The sequence below is a fragment of the Pan paniscus genome, chromosome 7 (assembly GCF_029289425.2).
Source record: "Pan paniscus chromosome 7, NHGRI_mPanPan1-v2.0_pri, whole genome shotgun sequence".
Taxonomy (NCBI): domain Eukaryota; kingdom Metazoa; phylum Chordata; class Mammalia; order Primates; family Hominidae; genus Pan; species Pan paniscus.
The window spans coordinates 22,084,309-22,112,182 of record NC_073256.2 but is presented as its reverse complement, the minus strand read 5'-3'; the positions used below and the strand labels follow the sequence as shown (position 1 = coordinate 22,112,182).

The window sequence follows — 27,874 nt, the reverse complement described above, 5'->3', positions numbered from 1 at the left end:
CATATATATACATGTATATATATGTACATGTATATATATATATACACACACATATATATATATGTATATATGTATACTTTTTTTTTTTTTTTTTTTGGAGCCAGAGTCTTGCTCTGTCACCCAGGCTGGAGTGCACCCTCCACCTCCTGGGTTTCAAGCGATTCTCAAGCCTCAGCCCCCCAAGTAGCTGTGATTGCAGGCACCTGCTACCACGCCCAGTTCATTTTTTTTTTTTTTCCTTTTTGAGGAGGAGTTTCGCTCATGTTGCCCAGGCTAAAGTGCAATGGTGTGATCTCAGCTCACTGCAACCTCCACCTCCCAGGTTCAAGTGATTCTCATGCCTCAGCCTCCCAAGTAGTTGGGATTACAGGCATGTGCCACCATGCCTGGCTAATTTTGTATTTTTAATAGAGATGGGGTTTCACCGTGTTGGCCAGGCTGGTCTTGAACTCCTGACCTCAGGTCTCCTGACCTCAGTCTCCCAAAGTGCTGGGATTACAGGCCCGAGCCACCATGGGCAGCCTTTCCCTGTTATATATTAGTGTATTTCTTGACCTTTTAAACACAATGAGCATTTGTTATTGTGATTGAAAAAAATTCATAAAATATTAATTTATTTACAGGATCTGACTTTAATGTGTTTCAGCCAATAGAAATATATTTTAATAGAAGAATGCATTCAAGGAATCATAGTGAAAATTCTGTACACTTTATTTCAGTTAAATGACTGATATATTTTGTTAATAAAATAAGTAGCTGAGAAAACAAGTGTAAGATTATGCCTTTGAAAAACTTGCTATGGAAGTTTGGTGAATAGACAATTACATGAACTAAAGTCGTATATTAGACTTTCCAAGACTATTAGTGACCTCCTACACTGTTTTTAAATCCATGGTCTCAGTACCACGACAGCCACACAGTGTGCATGGAATCTGTGTTAGGCCATTTTCTCACATTAGTTCACCAAAAGGTCAGGTACTACAGTGACCTCAGTAAATGAATTGCAGCAATTGGGATGTCTCCAAGCAATTCAGAAGTGAAAAAGAATAACCCATTCCCTCCCAGAAACAAGAAAGCGAACAGAGTGAGAAGACAGGTCTTACATTCCCTTTTTCAGAGAAAGAGAGACAGAGAGAGAGAGAGAGAGAGAGAGAGATGCAACTTTGAATATAAGTAATGGAATGGTGGTGGATATTTTGACAATCTACTGAGCATGTTTTTAGAAATGTGCAAACTATTACCTGAAACTCCAGTATTTGTATACAGCTTTTAGAACATCACTCCGTAACTCCAACTCTGACTGGGATTTTATCGATAAAGAAAAAAACAGTTTTCTATGTATCTTTCAGGTACTTGGGTTTTTTTTTTGTTTGTTTGTTACAGTTTTATCCCCACAAAATAGAGCATGAATCCTTCTCAATCTTGGAATTGTATGTTTAAAAACTAATATATTTAATGGGATTCTCAACTCTAAGTATAACTTTTAAGTGTTAGTTTTGTTTATTCTCATTTTTTTTTTTTTTGAGATGGAGTCTTGCTCTGTCACACAGGCTGGAGTGCGGTGGCACAATCTCGGCTCACTGCAACCTCCGCCTCCTGGGTTCAAGCCATTCTACTGGCTCAGCTGCCCCAGTAGCTGGGATTACAGGCGTGCACCACCATGCCCAGCTAATTTTTGTATTTTTAGCAGAGACGTTGTTTCACCATATTGGCCAGGCTGGTCTCAAACTCCTGACCTCGTGATCCACCCGCCTCGGCCTCCCAAAGTGCTGGGATTACAGGTGTGAGCCACTGCACCCAGCCAGTTTTGTTTATTCTTAAAGGGAATTTCAAAATTGTCACTATTACATCATCCATTAATGTTTTTTTAACATCTTTCAGATATTATTGAAAATAAGGCCTCTGTAACCATGGCTAGTTCTGACGTAAAACCAAAATCAATAAGTCCTGCCAAAAAATGGTCAGAAGAGATAGAAAATCTGTACAGATTTCAACAAGCAGGATATCGGGATGAAACCGAATATAGACAAGTGAAACAAGTTTCTATGGTAAGATTTATGCCTCTAGAAACCTGAACTCGAAATGTATTTCTCAGATGCTGAAAAGTATTCTATAAACAACCAGAGAATAACTGAAGGAAATTCTACTCCAACTCTCTCATTTTATTTTGTTTACTTTTATTTACTTTTATTTTATTTTTTGAGACAGAGTCTCATTCTGTCACCCAGGCTGGAGTGCAGTGACACAATCTCAGCACACTCCACCTCCCGGATTCAAGGGATTCTCCTGCCTCAGCCTCGCGAGTAGCTGGGATCACAGGCGTGCGCCACCATGCCTGGCTAATTTTTGTATTTTTGTAGAGACGGGATTTTGCCGTGTTTGGCCAGGCTGGTCTTGAACTCCTGACCTCAAGTGATCCACCCGCCTAAGCCTCCCAGAGTGCTAGGATTACAGGCAATAGCCAGGACGCCCGGCCAGACTCTCTCATCTTATTAAGGGGGAGAGGCCCAGAAGAATGATTTGCAGGCAGAGTGGGAGAAGAGGTGGTCGTTCAGCTGGGCACATTCAGAATTTTCTCTTTTATTGAGCAACTGTGCTCTGCTAAATGAATCTTTTGCAGTAAACCACAAAAAAAGAAGCTTTTTTCCTCACTCAGGTGATTTTATTATCAGATAATCAGTATGTTGGGTAACTATTATTTCCCTCTTGTTACTTTTTGTTTTAAGCATGAATTAGAAAGAGGTTAAAATCCTGTGATTTTTGTGGCAATTATACCTTACAAACAAAAGTGTTAGAACAACTCGTGACTTTGGTAGTATATCCCAGGCTTTCCTGAAAGAGTAGAGACCTAGCTTTGCTTTATGAAGGCTAGACCAAAGTCTAGATTTGGCTCCTGTTTATACTGTGTGGTTCTTCTAAACTTATTTATTCTCTTGGCTACTAAGAGACTTTTTTTTTTTTTTTTCAGACAGAGTCTCGCTCTGTCACCCAGGCTGGAGTGCACTGGCGCAATCTCGGCTCACTGCAACCTCCGCCTCCCGGGTTCAAGTGATTCTTAAGAGACGTGTTTTTACAAATTCAGTTCACCCCTGAACAACACAGGGACTAGGCTTCAATGCTTCATGCCGTCAAAAATTTGTGTATAACTTTTGACTCCCTAAAACAACTACTAGTAACCTAGTGTTAACAGAAACCCTTGCCCATAAGGTGAATAATTGATCAACCCAGGAATACACTAATATCTTAATATATTTTATGCATTCATGACAAACCTTTTTCTTAATTATTTTTGATATTTATAGTCTGTGAGGTTTGCAAATTTTTTCAAATCGTTGCAAATCTCAAAAAGAATTTCAACAAATTTTTTGAAAACAATCCATGTATAAATGGACTCCCCAAGTTCAAACTTGCATTGGTCAAGGGCCAACTGTATTGTAAAATATGACATAGTATTCATAAATATATTTTAATTTTTAGATTTGGAATTATAACAGTGTTTATTAACTCAGTTGTTTATTTTTCATTATTTTTTACTAACTCATCATTTTTCAGATTCTAACGTGTAGATTTTGCAGATCACTATAAGCTCTTCTTTTTCTTTTATTCTATTATTTGACCTCTACTTAAAAATTCCTTGAAAAGTACATAGGATGCTGGGAGTGGTGGCTCACACCTGTAATCCCAGCCCTCTGGGAGGCCGAGGTAGGCAGATCACTTGAGGTAATGAGTTTGAGACCAGCCTAGCCAACATGGTGAAACCCTGTCTCTACTAAAAATACAAAAATTAGCCGGGCATGGTGGCATGCACCTGTAGTCCCAACTACTTGGGAAGCGGAGGCAGGAGAATCACTTGAGCCTGGGAGGCAGAGGTTGCAGTTAGCCGAGATCACACCATTACACTACAGCCTGGGCAACAAAGCGAAACCCCATCTCAAATAAATAAATTAATTAATTAAATTAAAATTTTAAAAGTACATAGGAAAAATAATGGAGGCAATACAGAACTAACATGTTATTACCTCTTTAATAGACATTAATTTAGTGACATTATTGGGGTTAACAAGACAATTTAAAATACTGATCAAGTGAAGATTGATTACTGTGACTTTCATGTATCTGTCTTCTCAACCATTATACTCTATCCCCATTGCCAAGGATAATTTTCATTACTATATCATCTATGGCTTTTAAACAGATAAAACAGAAGCATTATCATTTTTATGCTGTTTAAAATAAGCTTTGGGCCGGGCGTGTTGGCTCACACCTGTAATCCCAGCAGTTTGGGAGGCCGAGGCAGGTGGATCATCTGAGGTTGGGAGTTTGAGACCAGCCTGACCAATATGGAGAAACCCTATCTCTACTAAAAATACAAAACTAGCCGGGCATGGTGGCACATGCCTGTAATCCTAGCTATTCGGGAGGCCGAGGCAGGAGAATCACTTGAAACCAGGAGGTGGAGGTTGTAGTGAGCTGAGATCACGCCATTGCACTCCAGCCTGCGCAACAAGAATGAAACTCCGTCTCAAATAAATAAATAAATAAAATAAGCTTCATACCCTGCCTTAAGATTGGGATGCCCCTAAAGATACACAAGCCTCAGACTCATAGGCGGCCAGCTGTGGTGGCTTACGTCTCTAAGCCCAGTGCTTTGGGAGGCTGAGGGTGAAGGATTGCTTGAGGCCAGGATTTTGAGACCAGCCTGGGCAACATAGTGTGACCCCATTTCTACAAAAATTTTTTTTTAATTAGCCAGGCATGGTGGAGTGTCTCTGTAGTCCCAGCTACTGGGAGGCTCAGGTGGGAGGATTGCTTGAGTGCAGGAGATCGAGGCTGCAGTGACCTGTGATGACATCACCGCACACCAGCCTGGGTGAGAGAGCAAGACCCTGTCTCAAAAAAAAAAAAAGAAAAGAAAAAAGAAAAGAAAGTTGTCACAAGAATTAAATGTAATCACATGTTTGAAGTGCCTGACATTATAGTGCTCATAATTTGTTGGGCTGGGCACAGTGGCTCACGCCTGTAATCCTAGCACTTTGGGAGGCAGAGGCGGGCCGTTCACCTGCAGTCAGGAGTTAGAGACCAGCCTGGCCAACATGGTGAAACCCTGTCTGTACTAAAAATACACAAAATTAGCCGGGCATGGTGGTGCACACATGTAATCCCAGCTACTAGGGAGGCTGAGGCAGGAGAATCACTTGAACCCGGGAGGGGGAGGTTACAGTAAGCTGAGATCATGCCACTGCACTCCAGCCTGGGCGACAGAGCAAGACTCCCACACAAAAAATTTGTTGACTGAAGGAACAGCAAGTGTTTAGTAAATGATAACTTTTATTAATCTCATCATCTTAGATTCTAAAATAAGTAACAAGAACAATAAAACCTTACACAAATCAAAGTATATGTTCCTTAACAAAAAGAAGCACAGGAATTTAGAGGAAAACAAAATCACTTCCTTCCAGGGACAATCCCCAGAGAGGGCTTAGTGTCCCCAGTGGCATTTGCAGTGGGTCTTCAGGGATGGATAGGATGGTGACAGAAGGCTTACTTTGGGTGGGATGTTTCTCCCAGTGTGCAGTGGTTTGAGGGTTTGAGAGAAGCTGTTTTTCATTACCTGGTGGTATAGTGCTTGCTGACCTTCCCTCCTGAGGGGAAAGTCCTTAAACTTGAGGATCTCATTCCATTCCACCACAGGCAAGAAAGTTTCCCAGATCAAATGGAAATGATCAAGTTGAAAGTCAAGAAGAAAAGAAAGTTCAGAGATGCCAAGGGGCATCAAAAGGAAAAATGTCTAGAAGTCAACAAGCATAGGACCAACCTAGCTGTCCTAAGGATTGTCCCATATCAAGTAGCTCAGCTCCAGATGTTCAGAAGAGGCATTGGTTCTACTGTTTTCTCACCGGATCAGATGGTTTTCAGATAATCTGCTCCTGGCCCCAGGAGGAAAGAGGGCTGTAATGGAGTCTTGAGAACACCTCCTTTCCCTGCCAAAGGTATTGGAAGCCACACAGGCAGGTGTGGCCTCAGTGGTGGAAAGGACTGCTGGTTTTCTGTAATGTATGTCAAAGGGCCTGCCAAGGTTTCTCAGATATGCTGTTACCTATTCTCGCTAATTCATAAGTAAATGAGATGACACAAAAAATGAAGATGTGTTATTAGAAAGTAAAAGACATGTGGACACAGATGGTATATTCATCTTCTCTTCCTACTGAAAGCTGAGATTTATTCATGGGGAACAGAAAAGGTGCAGGACTACCTGTATAGAAGGTGTTGAAGAAGAGGATTTGGAGAAAGGGTGCAGGACTGCCTGTATAGATGGTGTTGAAGAGCAGGATTTGGTTTTCTACAACCTAGATAATGAGTTTTTGGTCATGATAAAGTGCATCTCACAAAATCTGAAAGGAATATATTTGACAGTAGCGAAATACATTAACCTGGCCAGGAAGGGATAACATTGAAGAGGAAGTGGAGAGACAGATCTCCAAATTAGATCAAGCCAAATGATAAAGTAGATAAAGCAATATGGTATACAAGAAGGAATGGTAGGAGATGACTGGGGACAGTGGCTCACACCTGTAATCCCAACACTTTGGAAAGCCAAGACAGGAGGATCACTTGAGACCAGGAGTTTGAGACCAACGTCGGTAACATATAATAATAATAATAATAATAATAATAAAAATAACAACAACAACAACAACAACAACAATAAAGAATGGTAGGAGAAATTAAAAAAAAGAGTTTTGACACTTTGGGAGGCCAAGGTAGGAGGACTGCTTTAGGCCAGGAGTTTGAGACCAGCCTGGGCAACATAGTGAGACCCTGTCTCTACAAAAAAAAAAAGAAAAATAGAAAACTTATCTGGGCATGGTGGTGCATACCTGTAGTTCTAACTACTCGGGAGGCAGAGGCTGGAGGATCCCCTGAGCCCAGGAGGTTGAGGCTGTAGTGAGCTATGATCGCAACACCGCACTACAGCCTGGGAGACAGAGTGAGACCCTGTTTCAAAAAAAAAAAAAAAGTGGATTTCAAGGTGAACTTGAAATTGGGGCAGAAGGAAATGCATATACACCTTTGGATAGTTCTTGAGTTGCTTGCTTTATTCACTGTGTAGTCATCAACAATCAGCAGGCAGCACTTACATAATGGAGCCTGGGCTTAGCCCTAATTTCCTCCTGTGATATTAATTTTAGAAGTTAGAATGTTTGAAATCTTTTGTAAACATAAGAGAAATGAAGTTTAGATTACTTTGAATGTTTTGTCTTTTCTTGGCCACAGTATTGAAATTTAAATCTAGAAATTGGAGCTGGGTGCAGTGGCTCAGGCCTGTAATTCCAGCACTTGGGAGGCCGAGCTGGGAGGATCACTTGGCTGGATCAGTTCGAGGACAGCCTGGGCAGTGTAGCAAGACTCTGTCTCCAAAATAAAATAAAATAAAATAAAATAAACCTAGAAATTGGGCTCTAGAGAAAAGCACTGAATTAGTTGTCCTTTTTTTTTTTTTTTTTCCGAGACAGGGTCTTGTTCTGTCGCCCAGGTTGGAGTGCAGTGGCACCATCTAGGGTCACTGCAACCCCTGCCTCTAGAGTTCAATGGATTCTTCTGCCTCAGCCCCCTGAGTACCTGGGATTATAGGCACCTACCACCACGCCCAGCTAATTTTTGTATTTTTAGTAGAGGCATTGTTTCACCATGTTGGCCAGGTTGGTCTTGAACTCCTGACCTCAATTGATCCACCTGCCTCAGCCTCCCAAAGTGCTGGGATTACAGGAAAGAGGTACCGCACTCGGTCTGAATTAGTTATCTTACAGCATAAGGCTGCAATGTAAGATGTGTCTTGTGCATATAATATTTTAAAAGCTCAAGCATTCTAAAATCTAATCTTATACTTTGTTTGTGTAAGTCATACTTTTTAACTATTTGATAGTAAAATATGAGATAAAAATCAACCCTGCATTGTAACGTTTGTACTCTGGTTCTTGATGTGCAGGTAGATCGTTGGCCGGAGACAGGATATGTGAAGAAACTTCAGAGAAGGGACAATACGTTCTATCACTACAACAAACAGAGGGAATGTGATGACAAGGAAGTCCACAAAGTGAAAATTTATGCTTACTAGCCTGTCTTCTTTGTATTACTTGTCAATTATATTTTAAGAATTCATCATTTCCTTCTACATCGTGTAAGTGTTTGTCATTTGATGAAATAATTCAAGATGCAGTCTGCAGTTTAATGTTTTGTGAAACACAAAAGCCATGAGAATTGGTATCTGCTAATCACCTTGTCCTGTTCTAAGAACTGGCTGCAGATGCATTAAAGTTGTACTTTCTTGGTCCTGCTCTTTTTGTCCATTTTATTTTATTTTGAGATAGAGTCTCCCAGGCTGGAGTGCAGTGGTGCAATCTCAGTTCACTGCAAACACTGCCTCCCGGGTTCAAGTGATTCTCATGCCTCAGCCTCCCAAGTAGCTAGAATTACAGGTGTGCACTACCATACCCATCTAATTTTTATATTTTTAGTAGAGATATGGTTTCATCACGTTGGCCAGGGTGGTCTCAAACTCCTGACCTCATGTGATCTGCCCACCTCAGCCTCCCAAAGTGCTGCCATTTCAGGTGTGAGCCACCACACCTGGTCTCTGTCCATAATAACTGTGGTGTGATCACCATTAAGTGTGGGAAAACACCTTTGAAATCATCCCAATGGTTAGACTAGTGACATATTTTCTTATAGTAGATAGTCTTAGTGCTCCACTTATACCCGCTCCTGGCATTTATGTCTTTACTAGAACATTGCTTTGAGATGCCAGGTATGGGTCTTGTGGCCCAAGGTCTTTCTCTTGCCTCTGGAGTCCTTTGCCTCTTGCTGGGCAAACTGGAAGTGTCAAGGAATAATGCTCCCCATGGAAGCCCCTCCACTAATGACCGATGGGAAGTAGAGATAGAAGTCTCCCAGCAGGCTGGGCACAGTGACCCACGCCTAAAATCCTAGCACTTTGGGAGGCCGAGGAAGGTGGATCATGAGGTTAGGAAATCAAGACCATCCTGGCTACCAGGGTGAAACCCTGTCTCTACTAAAAAATACAAAAAATTAGCTGGGAGTGGTGGCGGGTGCCTGTAGCCCCAGCTGCTCAGAAGGCTGAGGCAGGAGAATGGTGTGAACCCAGGAGGCAGAGCTTGCAGTGAGCCAAGATCCCGCCACTGCACTCCAGCCTGGGCGACAGAGGGAGACTCCATCTCAAAAAAAAAAAAAAAGAAAACTATAAAGATCTTTGTCTACTTACTAATGATGAAAAGTATGGTCATAGAATATGGTAATGTACAGTTGCATGACCTTGAGCTAACAACTTAGGATTGCAGCCTCAGGATTTACATTTGTAAAGCGAAGAGCCAGCACTTTGACCGACTAAAGCCATATGAATCACGTGCTGATTTCAGGGGTATCGGGATCAAAGAGAGTATACATATGATTGGCCTTACACAGTCTCTCGTATAATTGTGCTGGACTTTCTTCTTTTTCCCTGAATGACCTCAGAGACCTTGTGAACGTTTGTGGCCTTCTGAGCTCCCCTCTTTAATCCTTCCAAGAGAGCTTCCCTGTCTCGGTTCAGCCTTTGCATATCCTCTCTTTCATGTGGGTCCATCTGGGGGTCGGTTCCTGGTCACTGGGTCCTTCCATACTCTTGGGGGTTTTGATAATCAGCTGGTGCGTGTTCCTCTAGCCACTTAGTTGCTGCTTGGAGGACTCTCCGCCTTTCATCTCTGTTAAAGAGGAACATGAGCCACTGGTGGCAATCATCCTAGATGGGGTTGTGGGTCTGGATAACAGTTTGGAGCCAATCAATTAGGGTTTGTGGCTTTTCGGTAGAGGGCGGTGTATTGTTTTCCCAGTTGAGAAGGTCGGCAGAGGTGAAGGGCTGGTACCCAGAAACACGCCTCTCCACTACGTGACCATCCTCCTCTATCCCAGTATACCGCTGCTCTCTCAGGGGCATTTGGATCCCCGTTTTGGGTCGTAAATGAGCTGCCGAGGGAGGGGTGGAATGGCACAATGTGACTTACCGCAATTAATAGTATCGATTATTGAGACTAATAATTATCAATTAATAACTGATCATATCATTTTTAAAATCAATAGCGATAATAATAATTCATATTAAAGAGTTATACTCACGATAACAATAAATGATTAATATTAATGATTAATGACGCCTGATATTAATAACTGATATTGATCTTATTCATTAGAAAACAGTCATATTAGCTCTTAATAATTGATATTAATATTAATAATCTGAACACTTTTTATGAGCAATGATTTCTTAATATTAATATTAGTAATAGATATTCATGTTAATAATAAATGAGGAAGAATTAATATTAATAGTACACCTAAAACCTCAGTGGGTGTACACCCACCTGTGATATTGCTCCTAATGTCCAGGAAGGGAGCGAGCATGATATTACGTTCAATATCGCAGTAGCTGTACACCCAGCCGGTGATATTGATCCGAATCTCATCTCCAGTGGATGGCGTATGACGTTACTCCCAATATAGCACTGGGTGTGCATCCACCCGGTGATATTCCTCCTCATACTCACGGAAGAAGAGAATGCTATTACTCCCGGTATCACAGGAAATGTACACCCCTTCTGTGACATTGTTCCTAATATCCGGAAGGGGAGAGGGTGATATTACTCACAATATCGCAGGCTGTGTACACCCACCCTCTGAAATTGTTCCTAGTAGCCAGGAAGGGAGAGGACGATATAACTCCCCATACAGCAGGAGGTGTACACCCATCCTGGGATATTCTTCCTAATATCCATGGAGAGGAGAGGCTGATATGACTCCCAATATGGCGGGGGGGCTAAGGCCAGACTCAGAGAAGGGCTCAGGAGGCGGGGCAGGGGCGGGGCGTTGACTATGTCGTAGCACTTGGCCAGGCGGTGCGCGGACTCTGGGAGGCGAAGCTTAGGACGGGCCCACGTGGGGAGGGGCCCAGGGCCCGGGAGGCGGGGCCGAGTCCGGGCTGCGGGCTGCGCTCAGGAGGCGGGCCCTGGGAGACGGAGCTTAGGGAGGGGCCGGTGTCGGGAGGGACCCAGGGACTGGGAGGCCGGTCGGGGCTGGGCTCAGGGGCCGAGACCTAGCTGGGCTTGGGGCTGGGCCGAGACAGAGCGAGGGGTCCCGGGTGTGGGAAACGGGGAGGGGTTTGAGGAGGGGATCGGAATGTGGCTCAAGTTCGGGAGGCGTTACCTGCGGAGGGTTTGAGGCAGGCCCAGGAGCGAGCCCACGGTCTGCTGACGCGGGGCCAGGGGCGGGCCCCAGGATCCGGAGCTTCAGGCCGGGCGGAGTCCGAGTTTGGGGCCCAGGAGGCGGGGCCAGTTAGGGTGAGGGTCCCTGGGATCGACGGGTCAGGTCTTGGGCTAACGTAGGCACGCTCGCAGTTCCTCCGCCTTCAGGAAGTCTTTTTAGCAGGGGCCTTACGGGTGCGCGCTTCGGTCCTGGAGGCCTTATCCTAACCTCCTCTCCATCAGCGCCACCCGTCTGGGGCCCGAAACGAGGGAGCTTTACCTCTGTCCCCCAGCCTTTGGACTGTCACCAAACAAGCCATTCGTTCATCAAATACTTTTTAAGCGCCTACCATGTGCCTGACAAGGGAGATGTAACGGTGAGAAAAACTAGGTGTGGTCCAGGCCCTCCAGGGGCTCAGGGGCTCGTGGAAGAAGTGGACATTGAAGTACTTATCACACAAATGAGGATAAAAGTACGATAGCGATATCTGCCACGAAGGTGAGCAGGCAGAGCTAGCGGGTCTTGCAGGAGGAGTTTTGATCTTGAAGGGACAGGAAGGAGGAGTTAGCTCCTGCGGGGTGGGATTGGGGGTGGTGGTGATATAGACGTGGGGACAGAGTGGAAAACAACAAAAATATAATTATTTTAGTTCAAAGTTATTGTGTCTTGAGTTGAAAGGCAGGGTAGTTAGCAACACAGTTCAGATTTCAGTACTGCCCCTGAAATCTGAACTGTGTTCAAAGTCTAAAACGTTTACCTTAGCAAATTCCTCATAAAACTCCATTTGGAAGAGTCCTGAGAGCTAATTTGTTAAGTATACTTGCAAAAGGTAGATGAGGAGACAGATAAAATGTTATTACCTCTTTCAGATGAGAGCCACTTGAGCCCTGCTCAGCTATGAGAATAAGAGAGGGAATTAATTCTAATTGAATACACTTGTTTTCTTATAGCTGTTGTTCCACACCAGAAGCAAATGAGCGCAAGATCTGACAAAGAAAAAGAAAGGTTCATCTTTTATTCCTCCAAACACTTTCATTTAAATCAAGAGGATGGGATGTGGTTATTGCTGTGTTTTTAGACAGAATCAACGGTTTCTGGCTCTGAGATGTTGCATACACCCTCTCAGTCCCTGTATCCTGAGATGGAGTCACCTGAGAATCCACAGCAAGTCCTAACCAGGGATGGGTCTGGCTGATTAAGGAAGGTTGGCTTCAGAACTGGGCCAGGGGCACTGCTTTGCTTTTGCTGTTTTGATCAGCTCTCTGCCTGCAGGAGACAAGGAAAACCAATGGGAACAGGTTAGTTATACTCATAAATCCTGGGCTTATTTTATTAACTCACATAGTAGCTATTAATTGTCTTTCCTCCAAGGAGCAAAAGGGCATATACGGTCAATGTCATAGTAAGTAACACTGTATTATGTTATACTAAAATATTAATAAATCTAGGTTGGTTCAGTCTTTCCTGAGTCCACAGATTGGAAGCAGATTGAGGAAGGACGCTAGCGGACCACAGAGCTGAGCCATGCACACAGAAGAAATCTTTTTTTCTTTTTTTCTGGAGACAGAGTTTTGCTCTCTAGTTGCCCAGGCTGGAGTGCAATGGTGCAATCTCGGCTCACTGCAACCTCCACCTCCCAGCTTCAAGCGATTCTCCTGCCTCAGCCTCCCGAGTAGCTGGGATTACAGGCCTGAGCCACCCGGCTGGGCCACTTTTGTATTTTTAGTAGAGACAGGGTTTGAACACCTTGGCCAGGCTGGTCTCAAATTCCTGACCTCAGGTTATCCACCCACCTCTGCCTCCCAAAGTGCTGGGATTACAGGCGTGACCCACCGCGCCTGGCCAGAAGAAATCTTTATCTTAGTGTGCAGTGTCTGGTGATGGACAAATGTCATCTCTCTTGGATCCGAATCTGGAAGGATCAAGGCACTGAAGGAATTTTTTTGTTTCAGACAGTCTCCCTCTGTTGCCAGGCTGGAGTGCACTAGCACGATCTCAGCTCACTGCAACCTCTGCCTCCCGGGCTCAAGCGATTCTCCTGCCTCAGCCTCTCGAGTAGCTGGGACTACAGGCACGCGTCACCACACCCAGCTAATTTTTGTATTTTTAGTAGAGACAGGGTTTTACCATGTTGGCCAGGAAGGTGTCAATTTCTTGACATCATGATCCACCTGCCTTGGCCTCCCAAAGGGCTGGGATTACAGGTGTGAGCCACCATGCCTGGCCTCACTGAAGGGACTTTTTTAATGTCACGTGGCTCTCACAGGTGCGGTGTGTTCAGGAGCAAGTGAAGATTACGACTGACGCTTAAAAACAAACGTAAAATTCCAGGTGGTGTTGCTATGGGTAGCAGCATTAGGACAATCTGAGTGGTTTCAGTTGCAAGAGTGTGCGTGTACGTGCAAGAACTACAGTCAAGATTCAACTTCTGGCTTTGAGGGTCTCTTTAATAACAGTATCAACAACCTAAGGCAGTTTAACAGTATGGAATGGTTGCCTTTTAGAAGTTAGCTATGGGCATGGAAGTTCAATCAGTACATTGAAGTTTTTCCTTTATCTCTCCTATGGTTAATGGTTTCTGCAGAAAAGGACCAATTGATTTCTTTCTAAAACGTTGCTTCAGGGTGTAGAGACCTTTATAGGTCATGTTTCAACTTACAGAACATTTTTATAGTTCAAATATAAATTAAGTTCAATATGGACTTTGTAATAGAATTTAAGGTTAAGTAAATTCTTAAGTAAGGAAAGTGGTTTCCTTAGGCTGTTTGTAGTGCCCAGCAGGCCCCATGATATCGAGATGGAAGTTATGTTAAAGGAGGAGATTGTGCAGAATAAAGAATATGGGCAGCTCAGGCTAATGATACAATGATGTTGATGTAGAAAGAGGGTCAGGCATGGGATAACACCTGTAATCCCACTGCCTTGGGAGGCCAAGACAAGAGAATCGCTTGAGGTCAGACCAGCCTAGTCAACAGAGTGACACCTAACCTGTACAAAAAAAAACACACACACAAAAAAACAAAAAAATTAATTGGGCATGGTGGTGTGTGCCTGTAGTCTCAGCCACTTGGAAGACTGAGGTCAGGGGATCCCTTGAGCCCAAGAGTTTGAGACTGCAGTGAGCTATAATCACATAACTGTACTCCTGCCTGGGTGACAGGGTGAGGCCCTGACTCAAAAAAAAAATTGAGTCAGGGAAAAAATTTGAAATCTTAATCCTCAGTACCCAGGAATGTGACCTTATTTGGAAATAGGGTCTTTCTAGATGTAATCAAGTAACGATGAGTCATCCTGGACTGGGGGCTGCTGGTGAGGGGGCAGATGCAATGACTGGTGTCCTTATAAAAGAAGAGAATGAGGGCCGGGCATGGTGGCTCATGCCTGTAATCTCAGCAGACTTTGGGAGGGTGAGGTGGGGGGATCACTGGAAGTCAGGAGTTCGAGACCAGCCTGGGCAATAATAACAATAAAAAAGCCATTTTGGATTCCAATCCACTGAAAGAAAACTGTCCCTTAGTTAATGTCATGCTTATTGGATCCATGAAGTCTTTGAAAATTTAAACTACAAGGACACTGCTCTCTGAGGTGGTGGAGAGAATACAAAGGATTTAAAGGTCTTTAAGAAAGAGAATGTAGAAAGCGTACTCATTGGAAACAGCAGGATGATGATAATCGTACTGACAGCAATAATAAGCTCAAATATGTAGAGCTTACTATATATCATGAATTGTTCTGAATGCTTTATATATATATGTTACCTTGTTTACCCTTATGGCAGGCCAGTAAAGGCGCCATTCCCCAATTTACAGCTGGGGAAACTGAGTTACAGAGCTTTTCTGCACTGAGTCATCAGGAGCAAATGCTAGATCAGGTAATTGAACCCAAGCAATCTGGTTCCAGAGCCAAATAGATGTATTTTTTATGGTATAAAAACATATACATATATTTTTAGGGGAAGGGTGGGTGTAGGATGGGATGAGGATTCTGGGTAATTGCTTGGTAAATGCCAAATACCTTTCTTGTCTGTCCCTCTTTTCAAATGATAAAGTAATTTCAATTGCAACACTTTTTTTTTTTTTTTTTTTTTGAGACAAGGTCTAGCTGGAGTACAATGATGCTGTCATAGCCCACTGCAGCCTCAAATTCCTGGGCTCAAGCGATCCACCCACATCAGCTTCCCAAGTAGTTGGGACTACAGGCCCACACTACTATGCACAGCTAATTATTTTAATTTTTATAGATATGGCAGGTGGTGGTGGGGCTGTCTTGCTGTGTTGCCCAGGCTGGTCTCGAACTCTTGACCTCAAGTGAACCTCCTGCCTCAGCCCCACAAAGCTCTGGAATTATAGGTGTGAGCCACTGTGGCTGGCTACAATACTATTTATTTATATTTTAGACCAACAGATATTCTAGCATCTAAGAAATGTGATGTTCTCTGTACATTGAAGAGTTGCTCTAATATTTGTCCTGGTGGATACAGAAATTGCCTGTCTGCTCCGCTCTGGTTGAAGAAACCATTCCGACTGTCTCTGAGGCTATGGAGCAGTCCATCAAGAATGAAAGCCCTCTGCCAGGCACGTTGGCTCACACCTGTAATACCAGCACTTTGGGAGGCCGAGTCAGGTGGATCACTTGAAGTCAGGAGTTCGACACCAGCATGGCCAACATGGTGAAACCCTGTCTCTACAAAAAATAGAAAAATTAGCTGGGCCTGGTGATGCGTGCCTGTAATCCCAGCTACTCAGGAGGCTGAGGCAGGAGAATCACTTGAACTTGGGAGGCAGAGGTTGCAGTGGGGAGCTGAGATCACATCACTGCATTCCAGCCTGGGCGACAGAGCGAGACTCTCAAAAAAAAAAAAAAAAAAAGAAAAAAAAAGAAAATGAATGTCCTCATGATGGCCTCAAGCACGTTGGTCCCTGAAGAGAGTCAAGGAAGGCCCACTTTACTCTGCACTGCAAAGCAGGCAGGTGGACAGGAATCTGAGAAGTGGATTCAGTGAGAGGCATTGACCCAAAGCATTTTCTGCTTAATGGTCGGTGCAGCAGAAGATTAAACTGAGCACAGCATCCTGTTCCCTCAAACCATCTGGTTGGTCAGTGGGGAATGTTCTTGCCTCGTTAAATGTCCTCATGCTACTGTCAAGATATCCTGTTACAAAACGTTATAAACTAGGTTTACAAATAGGCCAGGTGATTGTGGAATTTCTCCTTGGCAAGGCCTTAGCTATGGGCGTGCGATTGGTGTGCAATAATCACAGCGTTCCGGGCCACTTGAGGGATAAAATATACCTTAGGTGATAAACTGTTGTATTTTAATGTGAATATTTCCACCAACATTAAACAGTAACGCCATGAGTTTTCTCATACCTGTTACACTCTGGAGTTGCAACAAGCTGACATGAAGCAAGTTGCAAACATAATGATCGCATTTGGCTCCTATTCACAGCAAGGGTTCTTCAAGCTGTACCTGGGACAGTCTTCCCTCACATGAGGTTTATAGCATCATTTATTTAATTATTTATTTATTTTTTGAGACGGAGTTTCGCTCTGTCGCCCAGGCTGTAGTGCAATGGCGCGATCTTGGCTCACTGCAACCTCCGCCCCCCCGGGGTTCAAGCGATTCCCCTGTCTCAGTCTCCAGAGTAGCTGGGATTATAAGCACCCGCCACCACACCTGGCTAATTTTTGTACTTTTACTAGAGAGGGGGTTTCACCATGTTGACCGGGCTGCTCTCAAACTCCTGACTTCAGGTGATCCACCTGCCTCAGCCTCCCAAAGTGTTGGGATTACTGGTGTGAGCCACAGCGCCTGGCTATAGCATCATTTAAACTTTCTTTCTGCCATGAATTGTTAGTTGGTAGTTAACAAAAAATAGACCACCTCATTTATGTCTCACAGTTAGCATTGGTTTTTGTGTTTTCTTTAGGCTCATTTTTTAATTGTTTTTAAAATTGTGAAACAGAGTCTTGTGCTGTTGCTGAGGCCAGAGTGCAGTGACACAGTCTTGGCTCACTGCAGCCTCAACCTCCTGGGCTCAAGCAATCCTCCCACTTTAGCCTCCTGAGTAGCTGGGACTACAAACACGAGCCACCACCGCTGGCTAATTTTTAATTTTTAATTTTTTTTTTTTTTTTTTGAAATGGAGTTTCGCTCTGTCGCCCAGCAGGTTGAAGTGCAGTGGCATAATCTTGGCTCACTGCAACCTCCACCTCTCGGGTTCAAGCCATTCTTCTGCCTCAGCCTCGGCACCCACCACCATGCCTGGCTAATTTGTAAAAAATATTTTTAGCAGTGACAGGGTTTCACCATGTTGGCCAGTCTGGTCTTGAACTCCTGACCTCAAGTGATGTACCTACCTCAGCTTCCCAAAGTGCTGGGATTACAGGCGTGAGCCACCACGCCAAGCCTAATTTTTAATTTTTTTGTAGAGACCAGGTTTTGCCATGTTGTCTAGGCTGGTCTTGAACTCCTGGGCTCAAGTGATCCTCCTGCCTTGGCCTCTCAAAGTTCTGGGATTACTGGCATGGCCCTTATTCCTGGCCGTTAAAGCTGCTTTTTAATAACAGCTTTATTGAAAGATAATTCACATACCATACAGTTTGCCCATTTAAAGTGTATCATTTGGCCGGGCATGGCGGCTCACAATTGTAATCCCAGCACTTTGGGAGGCTGAGGTGGGAGGATCGCTTGAACCCAAGAGTTTGAGACGAGCCCGAGCAACATGGCAAAACCCTGTCTCGACCAAAAATACAAAAAAATTAGCTGGGCATGGTGGTGTGTGTCTGTAGTCCCAGCTACTCAGGAGGCTGAAGTGGGAGGATGGTTTGAGCCTGGGAGGTGGAGGGTGCAGTGAGTTGAGATTGCACCACTGCACTCCAGCCTGGGCAACAGAGCCAGACCCTGTCTCTAAATAAACAAATAAAGTGTATAATTCAGTGGTTTTTAATATAATCACAGAGTTCTGCAGCCATCATCAGCATCAATTTTAGAAATTTTAATTACCCCAGAAGAAACCCTGTATCCATTAGCAGTCACCCTTTATTTCCCCCTGATTATCCCCACCCCTGGCTCCTGGCAACCATTAATCTACTTTCTGTTTCTTTGGATTTTCATATTCTGGGCATATATATATATGATATATATATATTATATATGATATATATGATATATATTATATATGATATATATGATATATATTATATATTATATATGATATATTATATATATTATATATAATATATTATATATTTGATATATATTATATATGATATATATGATATATTATATATGATATATATGATATATATGATATATATTATATATATATTTGTTATATATTATATATATGATATATGTATTATATGATCATCTAATATTTGGCTTCTCTCACTTAGCCTAATGGTTTCAAGGTGTATCCAGGTTGTAGCATGAATCAGCCCTTCATTCCATATTTTGGCTGATTAATGTTCCATCACACGGGTAGACTGTACTTGTTTGCTTATTCGTCTGTTGTTGATGGACATTTGCGTTGTTGCCATCTTTTGATAATTATGAATAGTTTTGCTACCAGCATCTGTGTGTGTCTTTGTATGAACAGGCTTGCATATTTTTTGATATGGGCAAATGAGAACCAGCGGCAGGGGGCCTTTGTGGTGACATTTTTGGTGATCTTCGTGTACTCTGTATAATGATCAGCCACTCAGGCTTGGGGGCAGCACTTAACCTTACATTCTTTCTTTTTTTAAAGATAGGGTCTCTTTCTCTGCCACCCAGGCCAGAGTGCAGTTGACACAGGGCAGGGGAGCCCCGAAGTGGAGCATAGTGTGTCCGGAACTGGTGGTTTCTTGGTCTCACTGACTTCAAGAAAGAAGCCGCGGACCCTCCCGGTGAGTGTCACAGTTCTTAAAGGCGGCGTGTCCAGAGTTTGTTCCTTCTGATGCTTGGATGTGTTCAGAGTTTCTTCCTTCTGGTGGGTTTGTGGTCTCGTTGGCTTCAGGAGTGAAGCTGCAGACCTTCAAGGTGAGTGTTACAGCTCTTAAGGTGGCGCGTCTGGAGTTGTTTTTTCCTCCCGGTGGGTTCGTAGTCTCGCTGGCTTCAGGAGTGAAGCTGCAGACCTTTGAGGTGAGTGTTACAGCTCATAAAGGCAGTGTGGACCCAAAGAGTGAGAAGCAGCAAGATTTATTGCAAAGAGCAAAAGAACAAAGCTTCCACAGTGTGGAAACGGACCCCAGTGGGTTGCCACTGCTGGCTGGGGCAGCCTGTTTTTACTCCCTTCTCTGGCCCCACCCACATCCTGCTGATTGGTCCATTTTACAGAGAGCCGATTGGTCTGTTTTACAGAGAGCTGATGGGTCTGTTTTGACAGGGTGCTGATTGGTGCATTTAGAATCCCTGAGCTAGGCACAAAAGTTCACCAAATCCCTGCTAGATTAGCTAGATACAGAGTGTCCACTGGTGCATTCACAAATCCTGAGCTAGACACAGGGTGATGATTGGTGTGTTTACAAACCTTGAGCTAGATACAGAGTGCCGATTTGTGTATTTACAATCCCTTAGCTAGACATAAAGGTTCTCAAAGTCCCCACCAGACTCAGGAGCCCAGCTGGCTTCACCAAGTGGGTCCCACACGGGGGCCACAGGTGGAGGTGCCTGCAAGTACCGTGCCCTGTGCTGGCACTCCTCAGCCCTTGGGTGGTCGAAGGGACTGGGTGCCCTGGAGCAGGGGGCGGTGCTCGTCGGGGAGGCTCGGTACTCATCGCGGAGGCTCAGGGCGCTCAGGAGCCCACGGCGGGTTGGGTGGAGGCTCAGGCATGGCGGGCTGCATGTCCCGAGCCCTGCCCTGCAGGGAAGCAGCTAAGGCCCAGTGAGAAATTGAGCAAAGCAGCTGCTGACCCAGGTGCTAAGCCCCTCACTGCCCGGGTCCAGCGGGGCCGGCGAACCACTCCGAGTGCAGGGTCCAGTGATCCCATGCCCACCCGGAACTCGCACTGTCCCGCAAGCGCCGTGCCCAGCCCCGTTTCCTGCCCGCGCCTCTCCCTCTACACCTCCCCGCAAGCTGAGGGAGCCGGCTCCAGCCTCCACCAGCCCAGGAAGGGGCTCCCACAGTGCAGCGGTGGGCTGAAGGGCTCTTCAAGTGCCACCAAAGTGGGAGCCCAGGCAGAGGAGGCGCCGAGAGTGAGCTCGAGAGCTGCTAGCATGCTGTCACCTCTCAATAGCACGTGAGGGTTCTTGTCTTTACCCAGGAAAGAATTCAAGGGCAAGCCGGAGGTTTAGAAGAAAACAGCTTTATTGAAGAGGCAGCATTACAGCCCTGTGCCCTACAGTCCTGTAGGGCAGGGCTACCTTGGAGGCAGAGAGTAGCGGCAGAGAGTTTGCAATCACATTTATACTCACTTGTAATTTCATGCAGATTAAAGGGCAGTTTATGCAGGAATTTCTAGAAAATGTGTAGTAACCTTTGAGTCATTGGGTCATTGCCATGGAAAGGGGCAGTAACTCCTTGGTGTTGCCTTGGCAATAGTAAACTCACATGGCACACTGGTGGGCATGTCTGATGGAAAGCTTCTTCTGCCCCAGCCCTGTTTTAGGTAGTCCTCAATTTGGTCTGGTGTCCATACCCTGCCTGTGGAGTCAAGTCCTGCCTCCTATCTCACAGTGGCGTGATCATGGCTCACTGCAGACTCAACACCCCCGGGATCGAGCAGTTCTCCCACCTCAGCCTCCTGAGTTGCTGGGACCACAGGCACGTGCCACTACACCCAGCTACATTTTTTGCATTTTTTGTAGAGATAGTGTTTCACTGTGTTGCCTAGGCTGGTCTCAAACTCCTGGGCTCAAGCAATGTACCTACGTTAGCCTTCTAAAGTGCTGGGATTACAGGTGTGAGCCACTGCACCCAGCCCAACCTTACATTTTTAATCTCAAGTCACTTCTCTCTAGGTTTTGATTTCTTCTTTAAAATGGCGGAACGAAGAGCATCTATTTTCTAGGGTTGTTGGGAAGACAAAAATGAAAGAACTGCTGTTCAATGTTTAGTGAAGCGCTGTGCACAGTTTTGAATAATGAAGTTGGTGTTTATTTTTTATTATTTGTTTATTTTTTAGAGATGGGGTCTTGCTCTGCTGCTCAAGCTGGAGTGCAGTAGTGCAATCACAGCTTAGTGCAGGCTTGACCTCCTGGGCTCAAGAAATCCTGCCACCTCAGCCTCCTGAGTAGCTGGGACTACAGGCATGCATCGCCATGTCTGGCTATTTATTTATTTGTTAGTTTTTTGTAGAGATGGCGTCTCCCTTTGTTGCTCGCGCTGGTCTTGAACTCCTGGCCTTAATCAATCCTCCTGTCTTGGCCTCCCAAAACACTGAGATTACAGGTGTGAACCACCATGGCCAGCCTTATTTTTATTTTTAAATCAGCCTTATCAAGTTGAATTGGTCATTAATCTTGTATAACGGTAACTTGGGGCAGCATTGGTTGGGCGGGGGATGGGGAACATTTAGGACCCTGTGGGCTACAACTCGTGGTGTGTGCACTTATTTTATTTTGTTTTGTTTTGTTTTGTTTTATTATGTTATGTTATATTATATTATATTATATTATATTATATTATATTATATTATATTTTTTTGAGACAGGGTCTCACTCTGTTGCCCAGACTGGAGTGCAGTAGCATGATCTTGGCTCACTGCAACCTCTGCCTCCCAGGTTCAAGCGATTCTCCTGCCTCAGCCTCCAGAGCAGCTGGAACTACAGATGCGCGCCACCACGCCCAGCTAATTTTTGTATTTTTAGTAGAGCTTGGGTGTCACCATGTTGGCCAGGCTGGTCTGAAACTCCTGACCTCAGGTGATAGACTTGCCTCAGCCTCCCAAAGTGCTAGGATTATAGGCGTGAGCTACCGTGCCCGGCTGTGCACTCATGTTTGATTTTTGCAGAACCACCCTTCCCTAATGGTTGTCTCCTAGATCCAAAGTGACTTTATTCATTTTAGAATGAACTTACCCCATTGATACTGTAACCAGAATTGGCATACATCACGATTGGCAGAACCCGGTCATGTTTAGCGAGATGGAAGTGTTCTGGAAACTCCTCCTTCTTGTTGACGTGGAGGTGAGGGTGCGCATTCTTCAGCGCCTGCTAAAGGGCTTCCTCTTGCCTCAACTTGGGCAGGGGCATCCCAAAGCCACTGTAACCCACAATATCAAACTTGACCAGGTCACTGAACTTGACGTAGTTGGACAAGGGGATCTTGTTGACATTGGGTCTCTTCTTCACGGTGGTCATCCCATGGTCTCATGTGATGATGACGCTGAGGTGCTCTGCAGGCTGTGCTTCTCAGTGGCTCCCGCCAGATACCCGATGGTCCTGTCGAATTGATGAATCATCAACTTCCTGTTCTCTGCCTCTGGCCCGAATCGTTGTCCCACATTATCTGGCTCTCTGTAGCACAGAGTCACAAAATCAAAGTCTTCCTTGGTGAACCAGTTCATGACGGTATCGATGTTCTCCCTCTGCTCTGTCTCGTTGCTGTTTGGGTGAGTGTAGAACTCCACCAGGGACCGCTTGACAGCCTCACCCTCGTATTTAGCACATCCCCTGGAATAGTGGAATGATGCCGCTTTGTTCCCCTGCAACTACAAGAAGAAAATTCCATCAGGGCCATTTCTCATACCTTTCTCACAATCAGCAAAGCTCGAGTTGTCTACATCTGTGCCCCTGTCCAAAGGTGTAGGAAATATGTGGTCTTTGGAGTCAGACAGGGTGGAGTTAGATTCTGGGCTTCCCCAGGATCTCATAGCATCTACAACACTGTTAGTTACAAGATGTGCTATTATTTCATGGGCTACTAAGCAGAAAAATGCTGCCAATGAGACCATGACATTCCAGTGATTGTAAGGTGTATTCCAACTTCAGAGAAGGTAAAATGAAAAATAGTTCCTTAGAATAGAAGGAGACGGTAAATTCTGAGTTGTTGGTGGTGAATTTGTGCATGTGTGTTTTATATATATATACACATATATATACACATATATACACATGTACATGTATACATATGTGTATATATACATACATGTATACATATACATGTATATATGTGTATATACACATACGTATAACATATACATGTATATATGTGTATATACACATACGTATATACATATACATGTATATACGTGTATATACACATACGTATATACATATACATGTATATACGTGTATATACACATACGTATATACATATACATGTATATACGTGTATATACACATACGTATATACATATACATGTATATACGTGTATATACACGTATATACATATACGTGTATATACGTGTATATACACGTATATACATATACGTGTATATACGTGTATATACACATACGTATATACATATACGTGTATATACGTGTATATACACATACGTATATACATATACGTGTACATACGTGTATATACACATACGTATATACATATACGTGTACATACGTGTATATACACATACGTATATACATATACGTGTATATACGTGTATATACACATACGTATATACATATACGTGTATATACGTGTATATACACATACGTATATACATATACGTGTATATACGTGTATATACACATACGTATATACATATACGTGTATATACGTGTATATACACATACGTATATACATATACGTGTATATACGTGTATATACACATACGTATATACATATACGTGTATATACGTGTATATACACATACGTATATACATATACGTGTATATACGTGTATATACACATACGTATATACATATACGTGTATATACGTGTATATACACATACGTATATACATATACGTGTATATATGTGTATATATACACATACGTATATACATATACGTGTATATATGTGTATATATACACATACGCATATACATATACGTGTATATATGTGTATATATACACATACGCATATACATATACATGTATATATGTGTATATATACACATACGCATATACATATACATGTATATATGTGTATATATACACATACGCATATACATATACATGTATATATGTATATATACACATACACATATATACATAAACGTATATATGTGTATGTGTACATATACATATATACATGTATATGTATACATAGTGGTGTAGGGGTACAATCATAGCTCATTGCACCCTTGAACTTCTGGGCTTAAGTGATCCTGCTACCTCAGCCTCTTGAGCAGCTGGGGCAACAGGCATGTGCCACCACACCAATTTTTTTTTTTTTTTTTTGAGACACTGTCTCACTCTGTCACTTAGGTTGGAGTGCAGGGGCACAATCTCAGCTCACTGCAACCTCTGACTCCTGGGTTCAAGCAATTCTCGTGCCTCAGCCTCCCAAGTAGCTGGGATTATAGACATGTGCCACTATGCCCAGCTAAGTTTTCTATTTTTAGTTGAGATAGAGTTTTGTCGTGTTTGCCAGGCTGGTTTCGAATCCCTGGGCTGAAGTGATCCACTTGCCTTGGCCTCCCAAAGTGCTGGGATTACATGTGTGAGCCACCGTGCCTAGCCCTAATTTTTTTTTTTTTTTTTTAATATTTGTAGAGATGAGGTCTCACTAATTTGCCCAGGCTGGTCCTGAACTCTTGGGTTCAAGTAATTCTCCTGCCTCAGCCTCTCAAAGTGCTGGGATTACAGGCATGAGACAGCGTGCTCGGGTGGTGGTGAGTTTTAAAATCTCCCAGTGTCTCAGCGTCTCAGTGTTTCTACATCGAGAATGCCAAAAAGTAGATGGCATGTTTGTGAGGATTAAGCAGGCTAGCTTTTTATTTTTTTAATTTTTTATTTTTTATTTTTGAGACAGAATTTCTCTCTTATCACCCATGCTGGGGCGCACTGGCGTGATCTTGGCTCACTGCAAACTCCGCCTCCTGGATTCAAGTGGTTCTCCTGCCTCAGCCTCCCAAGTAACTGGGATTACAAAGCCAGCTAGCTTTAAGATATAGTGTTGGGCATCACATTTTGGCATGGAGCAGGCACTCTTTTCTTTGCCTCCAAGTGGGATTAAGCCACCACAAGCCTTCCCTGGTGTGTGCAGTGGGTGATGAATGCTTGCCTGCTCAGCACCTACTTCCTGGTGGGCTGGGTCACATTATCCAGAGGTGGGATGTAGCTCTGGCCTGGCCAGAGGACCGAGGGTGCTGCATGCCATGGCTACAGCAACTGGTTCAGCTTTGGGCTCATGTCCTAGTCAGAGCCAATGAGATGTAATCTTGGGATATCTGCTGGGCTGTTCGGAAGGGGACAGGCTGCCCTGCACATCCCCATTCCTGATGCTGAGTGATCTGAGAAAATCACTTGTAAAATTTGGGGGTGTTTGGAAGAAGGGGAGACTGATGTCTCTTTCTCTCTACAGACATTTGATCAGCTACAGAGCTTGACTAACCTACCCAGAGGCAGAATGATATGGTGGTTAAAAGTGTGCTCTGGGTCGAGATTTTGCCACTGCACTTCAGCCTGGGTGACAGAGTGAGACTCCATCTCAAAAAAAAAAAAAAGTCTGCTCTGGGCTGGGCGCGGGGGCTCACAACTCTAATCCCAGCACTTTGGGAGGCTGAGGCAGGAGGATCGCTTGAAGTCAGGAGTTTGGGGTCAGACCCTATCTCTAGAAACATGTTTTTTAAAAATTAGCTGGGTTGGTGGTGAATGCGTGTAGTCCCAGCTACTCAGGAGGCTGAGGCGGGAAGATTGCTGGAGCTTGGGAGTTCAAGGCTGCAGTGAGCTATGATCAGGCCACTGTACTCCAATTTGAGGGACAGAGAGAGACCCCATCTCTCTGAACAACAAAAATGTGTGCTCTGGTGCCGCACTGCCTGGTTAGATCCTTTGTCCACCACTTAGATGCATGTTATATAAATGCTCTCCTTAGTTTCCTCGTCTGTAACTTGGGGATGGTAATGCTGCCCCAAGAAGTGGTTATGGGGACTAAATGCATGTGGGCATATTGGTAAGTATTCTACAAGCTTGATTTTTCCTGGAGAGGGAGAAAGAGCATGCAGTGAGGTGGCATGGTCAGTTGCATTGGGACAAGGATCGTTTCCTCTGGCTTCTGCCTCCTGGGAGGTACTAAGGAGGGATCTGAAATGTGTCTGCAGACCCCAGAGATGGGGACTGCAGAGGGAAATTGAGATCAGGGACCCTAGTCTGGCAGAAATGGGTGCAGCATGGGGCATTGGGTTCCTTCCATCAGAGGCATGGGGTGTGTTGCAGACAGTCATGAAATGTGGCTGAATCTTGCAAGGGACCCTCGGTCCTATGGTTGCTGCTTGAGACAAAGACCCCTGTCAGTGGAACCTAGTGACCTTCACCCTTCTGTGTCAGGCTGCATACAGCAAGAGATGGCAGCAGATTACGCCCAACAGGAAAAGGGCCATTGCCATCTCACAGGTTGCCATAGGAGGAGATGACATCTCTCCCTCTCCTCCTCCAGCAGTGTCAGCTGGGGAAGAGGTGAGTGGGTGTGCACAAAAGAGTAGACCACAGATCATGCTCCTTCTCCTCCGGTCTGCTGGGGCCCCAAGAGAGTCTGCAGCCCTTGGCCAGGGACCGGCTGACACAGGAGAACAAAAGACCTTAGGCTGGGATAACATGGTGGTGCAGTTCATCCTCTGGAGCTCCCTGTGAGATCAGACTGGAGCCGGTCTCCAGCTAAGACCACATCTCACTTAGCTCCTTCCCTGCCATATCCTGTTTTCCTTACTCCTATCTCCTGAGAGCTGTTCCTGAATGAATTACATGCACTCAATCCCTGCCTCAGGCTCTGCCTTTAGGGAACTTGACCTAAGACAGAAATCTTAGTACTAAATACTTTGCAAGGCCTCAGAAGCTCTGCTATCCACAAGCAGGTGAGATATTACCTTCCCTACCCCCTGGCAGTCATAGTCTATGATGCGATTGAGCTTTATGGAAGTGCTTCTCTAAAGAACTTCCCCCAATTTAAGATGATCTTAATTTGCTTACTTGTTTACTGTCCATTTAGCTGCTCTAAAATGTGAGCTCCAAATCAGGGGCCATGTCTGGTTGGTTACCCATTTCCTGGGACCTAGAATGGGCCGAGCTCAGAGCAGGGGCTCACTATTGATGGAATGTATGTTGAAAAAATGAATGAATCTCATTTCCTTTTGTGGGTGAAAATCTCATCCTATTCTCACCCTGATTAACTTCCTTTCTTTCTTTCTTTCTTTTTTTTTTTTCAAAATGGAGCCGTGATCTTTCACTCAGCCTGGAGTGCAATGGTGTGATGGCTTGCTGCAACATCTGCCTCTGCCTTCTGGATTAAAACAATTCTCCTGCCTCAGCCTCCTGGGTAGCTGGGATTACAGGTGCATGCCACCATGCCCGGCTAATGTTTTGTATTTTTAATAAAGACAGGGTTTCACCATGTTGGCCAGGCTGGTCTCGAACTCCTGACCTCGTGATCCGCCCGCTTTGGCCTCCTAAAGTCCTGGGATTACAGGCATGAGCCACTGTACCCAGCCAGTCTTGATTAACTTAATGGAAATATTTACTGAGATTCTTTCTCTTCTGGGTTCTAGCGTCTTT

General features: G+C 44.3%; 1 protein-coding gene and 1 long non-coding RNA gene across 21 annotated transcripts in view; one reads left to right on the top strand and one right to left on the bottom strand.

Annotated features, from left to right (window-relative positions):
* Positions 1-27,874, top strand: part of LOC117981308 (meiosis expressed gene 1 protein homolog) — a 147,743-nt gene that overhangs the window by 5,288 nt on the left and 114,581 nt on the right. For 2 of the 20 annotated variants that reach the window (XR_010113065.1, XR_010113064.1), the window contains exons 2-5: positions 1,882-2,048; positions 7,988-8,179; positions 12,243-12,590; positions 19,043-19,181. Coding sequence is in view for 3 of the 20 variants with exons in the window: in XM_034965547.4 (XP_034821438.2) it covers positions 1,911-2,048; positions 7,988-8,116 (267 nt within the window). In the remaining 17 variants the exon portion in view is untranslated. Of the gene's footprint in view, positions 1-1,881; positions 2,049-7,987; positions 8,332-10,963; positions 11,791-12,242; positions 12,591-19,042; positions 19,182-27,874 lie in introns of those variants that run through there. The other 18 variants (XR_010113066.1, XR_010113069.1, XR_010113073.1 and 15 more) reach the window with 16 other exon arrangements.
* LOC134731025 (uncharacterized) lies at positions 9,230-11,391 on the bottom strand. Its single transcript, XR_010113081.1, has 3 exons — positions 11,254-11,391; positions 10,416-10,663; positions 9,230-10,020 (listed from the first exon to the last, which is right to left on the bottom strand). It is a non-coding gene; the product is annotated as an uncharacterized LOC134731025 (long non-coding RNA).